Source organism: Medicago sativa, chromosome 4, assembly GCF_051527215.1.
Source record: "Medicago sativa cultivar Bolivia chromosome 4, Bolivia_mono, whole genome shotgun sequence".
NCBI classification, from domain to species: Eukaryota; Viridiplantae; Streptophyta; class Magnoliopsida; order Fabales; family Fabaceae; genus Medicago; species Medicago sativa.
The window spans coordinates 65,480,271-65,492,144 of record NC_140752.1 but is presented as its reverse complement, the minus strand read 5'-3'; the positions used below and the strand labels follow the sequence as shown (position 1 = coordinate 65,492,144).

Sequence of the window (11,874 nt, the reverse complement as noted above, 5' to 3'; positions counted from 1 at the left end):
CCATTATGCTCATCTTGTTTGCAATAGACACAACCATTAACAAATGTCACATTGAACTAGGAAATGTCCATTCACTATTATTGTAGAACATATTGGATAAAAAATCTTCTTGTAAAATCTTTTTTGTTTCCTAGTCCTTTCATCCACACAAAATATGGTGAGGGTCACTTCTCTTTCATGTTCACTCACAATCACAGCCTAGCTTGAAAGAAACTAGTGATATTTGTCACATTTAGGGTACCCTTCTGAGGAATAAAAGAGGAAATTGTAAGAAAACTACCAAACCAAGTACAAGTTACACACTATCAAATGTGATTTTCTCTATACTTAATATGAAATGACAATAACACTTCACCTACCCTTTTTATGAGTGATGAATAAAATATCTGCACATGTTTGCTATGTTGAACTTAACTCGGTAGAATATGAATAATGGCTGGGTTGGTGAAAATAACTACTGCAAATGCATGATTGTTTTATTTTCATTCTATCCCCTACTTTTTTTATGACATCTAATATTTTAGTAGCCTCCCACACGACCACCTTACAATTCTATTTTAACAAACTAATATTTAAATTTAATTTTCATCTTAAATGTTTTAGAATAATTAAATGTAATTGCATGTATCGTTGTCGTGTTAATTGCATCGAACGTGGTGGGAATGTAAATTGTTGGTGCTATATAGAAAGAAACAATTCTATAAGCACATTAAGAGGACCATTTTCTAAAAATAACAACCAACCGCTAACATTGTCCATTTCAAAAAGAAATCCAGCCAATTATTATAGATGTACTTGGAGCTATTTGTATTTGTAACTATGAGAGTTCAATTAATAATAATCTAAGGAATTATTCATGAAATTTCTTGCAATCATCTCTTCAATGCACTAAATTTGAGAGATCGTGATTGGATTTTGCTTTAAGGCATTCCAGCAATGGTAGAGTAGATTTTGTAAAATAAACAATTTTTTTTTCTTTTCCATTTTGTACTAAATTTGATGCTAATATTGTACAAGAAAAGAATCCCAAAAAGGGTATGTTCTAGAGAGTCAGATATTAGGACTCATGTGAGTTTCATTGGCTGAAAAACAAGACATTCCAATTGCCACTATACAAAAATCTGCCAAATGCTTGGGACTAATCTTCTCCTTTGCATGACTTGCGTTTTTGGGAAATCACAAGCAAAGATGTTTCCTGAAACCAACAAAACGATATCAATCGACCTTAGGCACAAGACAGTGAATTAACTAGGAAAATATAGTCATGCACATTTATCATTTGCAAGCCAGGCCAAGGTAAACTAAAGTTGGAGTAGTGTGAATGGCCACACAAGCAAAAGTCAGAAAAAGTACAAACAAATTATAGTCGGGCTTCAAAAATGACGCGCTCGCTTATAATCGTGGTATTCAGATCAACTAATTAATAAGTTTGAACAACTATGTAAGAAAAGAAGAAAAGGAAGATGATTATGGATGAAGTAGTTTATAATTAAGATGAAAATTCGAACACAAACCTTTGTTCCTGCTACGATGGCATTGTACAAAGGATGAGCAGCACATGACAAAACTTCTTCGGGTAAATGAATGAATCTATTTTGATTCTTTTGTTTGGTCGGACCGGAAAGTTCTTGTATATCCTCCCTATAAAGAAGAAAACTTCAGAACTATTGAGAAAGAAAAAATTCACAACATGTTCTGAGAACTAAATTCAGGCATATAAATGTACACTTTGTTAACTTGTGTGGTGAGCACTAGGTTTCAGCATCTATGTGCTTCCACCAAAGTTAATAATAGGGCTAGGTTAATATTTGGATCTAACTATTGGAATGACTTACTTGTAATCCACGTGACTCGGTGAGTTGATACTCGGGTAGAAATCTAACATATGAAGGCCGCGATCAAATGGTGACCCTGCCAAATAGACCTGCCCAAGATTGACACACACAATCATTTCATGTATAAACAAAAACAAGAGAGTAATGCTAAGAATCCTACTTAAAACATTAGCACTTAGTTAGTACTAGTAGTTAAGTGCAGCTATATAATTAAATATAAGATCCTCTCATTGTCCTTTTTTTATACTTTTCAAGTGCATTACTCATTTCTCTACTAAATTACTCTTTATTTTTATAACAAAATAAATAAGTAACCAACAAATACTAAAAAGGATAAACTTAAAATAAGTAACAAACCAACATGACTAAATGTTATTTTTGTAGAGAATACTGATAGATAAAGAAGGTACACTACATCAATAAAGGTTTCTTACCGAACATGTCGATAACCATGAAGGTTTTCTTAAATCCATTTGATCGAGAGAAGCATAGGAATCATTTCTAACAAAGAATAAACAGTAAACAAGATAGTTAGATGCATTCTGCAAAACCTTTTCGCAAATATCAACAAAGCAAATCTAGAATGTGACAACTAACAAACTTACAACCAAGCTGGGGGTGGGCAGTGAATATGTGTAACTTCAAACTTGTTAATATCCAAAATACCCGACCTACATGAAAATATTAAAGAAACAATTTAGCGCGACGGATTAACATAGGTAAGGAAGCATTTATTCTTGACACTTAAAAATTCAATATAAAGCAAACAAATGTTTTAGATGTACTGAACCACTATTGAGTATTGACATCAAAAGAGCATTGATTAACGGTAGACTCATCACCAACCAAAACAATATACAAGTCTCTTCTCACTAGATGAGTTAAGCAACATAATTTAAATGATGACATATAAATTAAATTCAAAGATCATTTCCATATACTAGCTTCATCAATAAACAGGATCATTTCCATATCTTCTTCAGACGCTGACCAGTTTTATCGAAGTTATTCAAACTTTCTCTATAATAATTGTATTCTTAATTCTATCCTGTCTTAAGGAGGAGAGGAAGGGAACGGTGGGGAATCCCTCACATTGGTTGAGAAAGTGGGAAAAGGCTACTGATTAATACTGTCCTGTAAGTATTATAATAAGAGGGAAAAGGATTTGAAAAATTAAAATAAAATCAAAACCCTCCAAAGTCCTCATCCAATTCATTTTTTCAGTACCCCTCAAATTGAGGAACTTTAGTCTTATGGAGAAAATTAGAGCCCCCAAGCAAGGTGAGGGAGTAGCATCCCTCTTCCTCCTCTCTTTCCCCTCAAACCCTTCCACTCCCAGCTCTTAAACAAGGTCTTAGTGCATAATCAAATGAAAGGATATTCTCCGTAGCTGAAGAAATAAATCAGGCATGCAAAAAACACACTAGGCATAGTCTCAAAGTGATGTCTTACACAAAAGAGGGGGAAGTAAACCAATACATTAACCAACTTACCAGCCATCTTCTAGATGGAATGCTAACTGATATGGGCACGATGGATTAAGGCCAATAGATTGAATCTCCTTGGGAACAATTTCTGCTTGTGCCTACACAACAATAAGAATGGCTTAGCCTATAAATTCTTAAAAATATGAACAATCTCTATGGCAGTCAGCCAGTCACAACAAATATGGAATGTTTATAATGATATACATATAGTTACGAGATTTTTAAAATGCATCAAAAGCCTTTTCAGTTTCCACAAGTATAACACCAGTTTCAGCTGAAACACGATTCTATTAGGCATAGAAAAACATATAAAAAAAAATTAAAAAAAAAAATCAATGATGTAAAATATATGTAGACATCACGGAAGAAAGTAAACAACTTTGCTCCCCTTTAATTTGTGAAAGAAATAGATAGATAGTCACCGCACCTTCAAGGATCCAATCTTCTCAAGTAATGTTGCCAACTTCACTGATGTTACAGGTGGATGGCATGTCTAGAAAGCCAAAGAAATCAGCATAAGATCAATAGATATTAGAAAACATATCTTAACATTTATCCAAGAGGTCATGTTTTTTGTTCAACAAAAGTATGCTGCAAGCATATCATACTCTGTGATAAAAGGTAGTGTGGAGAGAAGTGTGTAACACCATAACTTTAAGTTCTAGAAAAGCATGCATCAAGAGGTCACAAGATTCAGCCTCTATGTCTATTAATTATAATTTATAAAATAGGTATAATGCAGACATAATTAAATAAAGTACGGTATTTTATCCCCCTCCCCTAAGAAGGCGCATGCACCTCCATGGTGCCAAGACAATTTGTAATATCCTACACTAAAAGTAAACTGGAACAAGACAATTGTATTGCCAATTTACAACATTAAAACAAATTTTTACCTTACACGGTAATCTTTCGTCAAATGATGTTATTGTTCAACAAAATCTCAATACTAGAACATTGTTATTTGTTACTTTTCATTAACATACTGAAAACATTATAAAATGAAAATCACATAAGGCTTTTAATTTGTAGACAGAGACTAAGCCATTAACAAGTAGCCAGTTGAATGCAATTGGCCTAAGACTCAGGTTTGGCCCTTGATCAAGGCACCATAGCAAGAGAAGATGCATTACGGAGGTGATATTTTTCCAAATAGCCTTTGACTCCTATCTTTGGAGTTGTCTTTTTCAGAACACATTAGCAAGAAAAAACACATAGTGCGGAAATAACCTCTTTGTGACTTAGGAATGCAGTAGATGCTCTTCCACCACGAATATCCCACACATACACGATCCCATGCCTCCCAGCACCATAAATAATCTGGAAAAGATAGAATAAACAATATGTAATCTTAAACTCGTTAAAACCAAAATCTGATGCAATTGCAATGGTTATGTTAGTGCAGTTTTATCAAGGTGGACCTGGAACAGTGTGCTATTCGCTAAAATTAAAAATTAAAATCACCAAAATATGGTTCAAGTGTATATTTCGTTTACATATAAGTTATAACTAATTTACATCACTTTAAATATGTTTAAACGACTATCATGCAAAGATTTGTATAATGCTCAGCACAGTCATATCAAACTTCAACTGCCTAGGATATCTGCTTTGGGTTCATATATAATTAAAACACTGTCAAGTCAACACCAGTTCCCTGATTAGTCATTGGTTCTCTGTGTAACTATACGAAGGACCCATCAAATGCAAAAGTTAAAACAAGATTTTAGAAAAGCTTTCAATGACTCGATCCAAGAAAGAAATGTACAAATTTATTAGTGTTCCTAGATAATCGAAGGTTATTTGATACACTACATAAATAATAGCTGACCTGGTTTTCTGCATCTAATTGGATGCTGTTAAGGGTACCAAATGAAGCGGATGTTAGTTCGAGGCAAGGCAGACTCTTTACTCTTCTATCCCAAACATTAATCGTACCATGCGTGTCAGAACCAAATATCCTGTCAAATTTGCTTGCAGATTGAGAACAGCACAGTGACAGAAATAATGATGAATTCACAGAATAAAAATCATTATCAAGAGTAAATCATGCTTAGACTCGGCTATCTGGTGCAGCTATAATCAATGAGTCTTATTAAAAACCCTTCTTGTGTTAATGCCATCCCGCGGGTTAATAATCCAGCGAAAATACTCAACAATATCTTGAAAAAGAAAGCTATGCAGGTCTCTCATTTGTGATCTTTGAGGAGATCCCTTGGATCACACAAGGACTATGAGCTCGCAAGTACATTAAAAACCTATCCTTAAAATGTTGTTGTTGTTGTTGTGTGAGTATTGATTAACCTATCCTTATTGCACCCACAAGAAGAATAATCTTTCAAGATAGGGGCATAATATCTGGAAATTTCTTGACTTTGTTCTATCATGATTAGCACCTTGCACTTTCTATTGAAGTTGCAAATCTAGATGAATTTGGAAGAGTGGAATTGATAGAAGTTGGGTATTATGGGGTGACCAAGTGCCGCATCGAATTATATGGAATGCATGTTGGAGTACTTAAGTAGCTTAGTTCTTCCCCAGAACAGCTAACTTCTGAATGTTTTCCAAGTGCGTGGGTGCTTAACAAATAGTACCGAATCTGGTTGCAGATGTCTCATAAACATTACCTATGAAGGGGCTAAATGAAAAAAACAAAAAACACAAGTGCTGTATGGTACAGTTGCGCTATGATTTGATTTTGGGTGGATGTAGTTCTTCACGTGTAATTAATTATGGATTCATTTTACGAGATTTATAAAAAGTGTTATCCTTGATTTTCAAATATTTTCATAACCATGAAGTTTTTAAAGGATGCAACTTTAATTTCGAAGTTTGATTTTGGCTAAACACTCGTGCAAAACCATATTTCTCACTTTCTCCTTCTTATCCTCTTTGTTTACTATGCTCTCACTAAATTGAGACAAATTTAGAATTCACAATTCTGACTCACCCCATTTCCCTTCTCTTTTTCTCCAAATTTACAGGTGCAGGGTAGGTTATCTTTGGATTTGCATATCTTTCTAGAAGTTCTTTATTATAGCAGCCTCTATTTGAAGGGTAGCTAATGCTTTATTGGCTTCGGTATAATGCAGCTATAAAGATGGGATCTTCCTCTTCTTTTGGATTGTCTGAGTAGCCACACTAGATATAACATGCATATCTTGTGTGCATTTTGAGAACTAGTTGAAAATGATGTACATAAGTGTGACAGGCTATAGATAATAATATCTTGGTTATTGAAGTGATTGATGTTTCAGAAAGCTAGAAAACATAGGAGAATCTGCACATTTGCGGCATTTTTTTTTTGTCAGGTTAATCATGTTGAGTAGCATGTGCGTCAGTCAAATGATGATCAGTCACAACAAAAACTGGACAAAATTATATATCAACAGAAAGCATTTATATTAAATCTTTAGACAAGAATAAGTTACATCATATTAATAATTCGTCATTTGACGCAAAGAAACAGCTCCTCTAAATTAAGGTTCACTAACCTTGAGTCATCCGATGCAAATGCAACATCAGATAGACCTTTGGGTATGTTGGATCCATTAACTGTGGCGGTAGTTCTTGTACGTATCTCCTGTACATCATTTATTTAAGGATGAAAAAATTGCTTACACTAGCATATATATTAAACCACTTCAAGTTGAAATTAGCAGTTAGCATATCCCTCAAAATCAAGATGAGGAATATGTGATAACGTAAGAAAATAGATGTTCTATAATATTCAGACGGACGTTTGTACTATGTTTCTTAGTTCATTTGTTTAGATAAGCACCTATGAGAAATGGCTTGCATAGTTTTTGCCCAGTGCACCTTATTTAAGGTGATAGTTTGATGATTTGATCAAAGTTGAAAAAGGTGCAACATGTTAGTTTTAACAACAAAAACAGAAGACAGGACACCACTCAATGGTAATAAGAAAAAAATGATTTTGGAAAGAAAAGAATGGTGGCATAATAATGTGAAGAGAAGCTAGATTTAACAGGAAGTGCACAAAAATATTATAATGGAAACTTACTTCAATTGGTTCTGACATCATATATGTAACATCAAATATGAGTAGTGCATTACGTTTCAAAGAGCCACAAAGAACCTGAAATCAAAAGGGTAAAGTTTAAATTGAAGGGAAAATAAAAGATTAATTTTCTTAGAGATGATATAAATTTCACAATACAGTGCAAGTAAGAAAGTAATTTGATTAACTTTAAACCTCATTCTGGTTAAGAGGATTCCATTTGACAACATCAAGTTGTGAATCGGGTGAGAGATGCAGTAAAAGTTTGCTTTCATCTTCTGGCAAGCCTATCACCAGTCATCACAATAACATAAGTGTCAACATAAACAATCATAACATGTACATTTGAACTTCATACCTAAAAAGTAACAAACTAAGAGCCAAAATGGGAGCTCCCGAATGTTTTTTCCTCACTGTCTCTTAGATGACATGGTAAGAAAGCATGAAAATTTTGCATGATCATAGAGAAAAAACAAATAAAAAATTTACACACACACGCACGCAAGTGTTCACCAAGACCAACAGATACAAGAAAATAGCCAAACTTGCTTATTAAATAGTGCAAGTATTCATCAAGGCTAACAGATGCAAGAAAATAAGAATATTGCTCATGGAGCACTTAAATTCTAGGCTAATGCCCCAAAAATCAAAGAGTTGATAGTTTGGTAAAAACTCAAGATAGAGATTGAAATGAAAATCATCGGTGCACTACTCTAACAATGAACTTCACAGCATTAGTTTACGAAACAAACCGTTGCTACTGAAGCCAAACTTACATTTTAATTTGTTTGTTTTGCAATAAAGAGCTTCGAAGTCATGAACCGTTAAGCAACCTGATTTTGTGACAGATGCCAAGTATATTCCCTAGAATAAAATTTAAAATAGAATGAAAAAGGAGTGAAACTAATCAGCTTTATCAAATTAGTGCATTCTTCACAATGTGCAAAAAGATACTCACACAAAAGAACTTTGGTGACTTAACATGGGCATGAATCCAAGAAATATAATGCATTCTTAAAAAAAGTGATACAAATGAAAATAAACAGTTGATGAACATGTCCTTAAACATGTGAAATTAGTATCATAATCATAAGTTAACCCAAACAAGCTTCAAATGTTTGCTACTATCATCCACCAATTGAATTACCTTCTTGTCAAAGTCTACAGAAGATACACCTTTCCTGTTAACAAACAAATGAGAGTCATTAAGTCTTTGTAAAGAGAATTTGCTAGCAACATGTAAAATACGCAATTCTGTTTTACATTTTAATTGGCATAAACCAAGAAATGATGAGTAGCTGATTTGGTTTTATTGATTACATATTTGCTTCATAGCTAAAACTACATGTGTGTGGTTAGTTTGTATAATTTGGTAAAAAAATTAGATATACAATACCTTTTGTACATGTTATTGCAGATTAGTTAACTTGCATGTTATGTATTAAGAAGTAACTTTGTTATCGAAAATGTTTGAAAAGACTATTCATTATCTGTTAACGCAAGCAAAGTCAGTGTGATCATTTCAGTCCCTCCTGTGGAACCTGGAACAACATTTCAATAATGTGATCATTGAAACAGATGCTGGAGCTGTGGTAAATTGTCAGTATGGTTTAACAAAGGTTGTTATCATTGAACATTTGATCTTAGACTGCTTAGACATACCATCTAGAATGGACAATACCACAGCCTTTTATGTTTTCTGGAAGGATGTTTTATCAATAACAATTACATCTTCACATCAAATATATACATATCCCTTGCCTCCAAATAAAGAATTAGCTGGTTTAGTATATATTGTGTAGAAATTTCACTTCAAAATGAAGTTGTGTCCGGTGTCTAACATGTGTCAATGTCCAACAAAACATATACACATTTAATTACTTAGTGTTTACGTGATAGTGTTGCGTCCAATGCCCATGCCGGTGTTGTGTTGATGTGTCCAGTGTCGACAGCACCACTAAAATGTTTACTTTCAATTTAGTGTTCAAAAAAATAAAATCCATGAAGCAAATTATTTTCCCTTCTTACTTAGTATATCTTTTGTGAAAGAGGAAAAGTCAAAACATTACCTTCTTCTTAATGGAAGAAGGCGTTCACCACTTGCCTCGCTAAGAATTCGATTAATCTGCATCACAATAACCCTAAATTACAACCACAAACACAAAATTTTATCCCACTAAGCAGGGTCAGCTAATAATCGGCTTAAACTATATCATTTTAAGTGACCATCTATACCCACAATTATCAATCAATACATACATTAGAGTTGCAAGGCGCGTCAATTTCCATTTGATACAAGTGCGGAAACACTCCAACCTTCACAAAATTTCAACAATACCATCAAAATTACATCATTACATTAAAACAATCAAAACCCAACAACCAAAATACAGAACAAGACACAACAAACCTCAGAATAAGAACACATAAGCAAGTTCATCATTTCATGTCGAAAATTCGGCTCAAATTTCCCATTCAGTTCAACCAAACTCCTCTTCCAACGAAACCTTCAATTGCAACAACACACACAAATCTAAATACACAAGTACCTAATTACAAAAATTACTTAAATGAATAACTTTTAATCCAATTTTACCTATGATGAAGCTTAACCCTTTCTTTCAAGTGCTTTTTAGGAACCAAATATTTATCCATTTTCGCGCGTTCTCTGCAAATAATCGCTTACACTCTGTTTGGTTTGAGAGAAATGGTGAAGAGAGAGTTAGCAAAGAGAGAAGTAGAAGAGAGAAGTCCCATTTCTCTTGTTTGGAGTGCATAGAAATAGGGGAGAGAGTTCCAAATTTTGTGGGTCCCACACCTTTTTGCAATCTTCTCACTTGTGCCGAGAAATGGAGTGGATGCTTGTTATTTTGTTGTATTTACATATATACCCTTTGTTCATTTTTTTAACTCAACAACTATAATTAAGCCACTCTCTCAAAAAACTATAATTAAGCCACAATATTTTAAAAAATAAAAACTATAATTAAGTCACAGGTACTCAACAAATACAAAGAGCGTCTCTAAGAAAGAAAAAAAAAAAAGAATTGCAGCAAAAAAAAAACAAGATTGCCTTAGAATAATAGTATAGTTTTTCGTTTTAGGAACAGTAAAGTTTTTTTTATGAACATGAACATTTTTTTTAACTATTTTTTTTTACTACAAATATTAGAGTTTTTAGATAGGGACATTCTTGTCAACTCATAAAATCATTCAACTTCTTTCTTTTCAATTTCTCTTATATCTCTCTTATACCAAACAACACATCAAATCTACTTTATTTCTCTCATATTTCTCTCTTCTCATTCTCTCTCTCACCTCTTTCTCTCTTCACAATTTCTCTTCCAAACCAAACACACCCTTAAACTCCTCAAAACCAAAATGAATTTTCAACCAAACAACTCTCTCTCTCTTCTCAACAGCGTCAAAAAAATTCCCGCCAATTAAATGGGCCCCAATAAAGCATTTTAGGCCACACTTAAGCCCAGCCCATTATCGCAAAAAAAAAAAAACGTGCGTAAGTTGAACGATTAAATTAGCATAAGAAATTAATTAATAATAATTAAACACAATAATCACAAAATCAATTTTAATGAAACCAGTAATTTCATTTCATTTCATTCTGATAATAATAACATTACATCACGATACGATTACATTAGAAAACGAAACCCTAAATCCTTCGAAATTTCAAGCAAATTACATTAATAACCCTAAGCCCTCTCGCCTCTGATTCTTCTTGCAAGCTGAATATCCTTGGGCATAATGGTAACTCTCTTAGCATGAATAGCGCAAAGGTTAGTATCTTCAAAGAGTCCAACGAGATAAGCTTCAGCAGCTTCTTGAAGAGCTGAAACAGCGCTACTCTGGAAACGGAGATCGGTTTTGAAATCCTGAGCGATTTCACGAACGAGACGTTGGAATGGGAGTTTTCGGATGAGAAGCTCTGTGCTTTTTTGGTATTTGCGGATTTCACGGAGTGCGACGGTTCCGGGACGGAAACGGTGAGGCTTCTTCACTCCGCCGGTGGCTGGAGCGGATTTGCGGGCGGCTTTTGTGGCGAGTTGTTTTCGGGGAGCTTTGCCTCCGGTGGATTTGCGAGCTGTTTGCTTTGTACGCGCCATTGAAATTGAAATGAAATTGGGATTGAAATTTGAATGAAATGAGATTTGGATTATGCTATGTGTTTGTGTCGTGTTGAGTGAAGGGAAGAAGAGGTGTATTTATAGAGTGGGGATGTAAGAAGAGTGAAGCGCGGGATTTGAAATGTGTTTTGAAATTTTTGGTTTTGTTGAGATTTGATTTGAGTGAATGTGGCCGTTGATAAGAGTTTAATCAACGGCTGTGGTTGTTAGTTGAGTGATGGCACGGATCGTGATCCGTGTGACTGTGAAAGAACCAATAGCTGGCTAAGTGTAATAATGGTAGAAGATGGATAGATAGATTTTCTTGAGAGGAGATGGGTAGATACGTTGTTAGGTTTTTTAATAAATAAAAAAGTAAAAGAAAACAATAGATGAATTTTCATTGC

General features: G+C 34.0%; 2 protein-coding genes across 2 annotated transcripts; both read right to left on the bottom strand.

Moving 5' to 3' along the window:
* Nucleotides 1-949: 949 nt before the first annotated feature.
* LOC146930810 (Transducin/WD40 repeat-like superfamily protein) lies at nt 950-10,064 on the bottom strand. Its single transcript, XM_085702263.1, has 18 exons — nt 9,940-10,064; nt 9,754-9,850; nt 9,603-9,659; nt 9,413-9,468; nt 8,491-8,524; nt 8,120-8,207; nt 7,539-7,630; nt 7,347-7,421; nt 6,817-6,905; nt 5,154-5,283; nt 4,553-4,642; nt 3,750-3,815; nt 3,329-3,420; nt 2,441-2,506; nt 2,270-2,336; nt 1,836-1,924; nt 1,515-1,641; nt 950-1,195 (listed from the first exon to the last, which is right to left on the bottom strand). Exons 1-18 carry the CDS (start codon nt 9,996-9,998, stop codon nt 1,139-1,141), a joined length of 1,431 nt encoding a protein of 476 aa, XP_085558389.1. The 5' UTR covers nt 9,999-10,064; the 3' UTR covers nt 950-1,138.
* Nucleotides 10,065-10,930: 866 nt separating this feature from the next.
* LOC146930809 (histone H3.2) lies at nt 10,931-11,540 on the bottom strand. Its single transcript, XM_085702262.1, has one exon. It carries the CDS (start codon nt 11,465-11,467, stop codon nt 11,057-11,059), a length of 411 nt encoding a protein of 136 aa, XP_085558388.1. The 5' UTR covers nt 11,468-11,540; the 3' UTR covers nt 10,931-11,056.
* Between the last annotated feature and the right edge of the window lie 334 nt (nt 11,541-11,874).

What these genes read in the sequence shown, in the direction of transcription:
- LOC146930810 (XM_085702263.1), bottom strand. Translation starts at nt 9,998, where the DNA reads ATGGATAAATATTTGGTTCCTAAAAAGCACTTGAAAGAAAGGGTTAAG. An exon ending in CAAAACAAACAAATTAAAAT is followed by an intron (nt 7,631 to 8,119) that starts GTAAGTTTGGCT and finishes GACTGGTGATAG; the next exon opens with GCTTGCCAGAAGATGAAAGC. An exon ending in CATTCCTAAGTCACAAAGAG is followed by an intron (nt 3,816 to 4,552) that starts GTTATTTCCGCA and finishes TTGGCTTTCTAG; the next exon opens with ACATGCCATCCACCTGTAAC.
- LOC146930809 (XM_085702262.1), bottom strand. Translation starts at nt 11,467, where the DNA reads ATGGCGCGTACAAAGCAAACAGCTCGCAAATCCACCGGAGGCAAAGCT.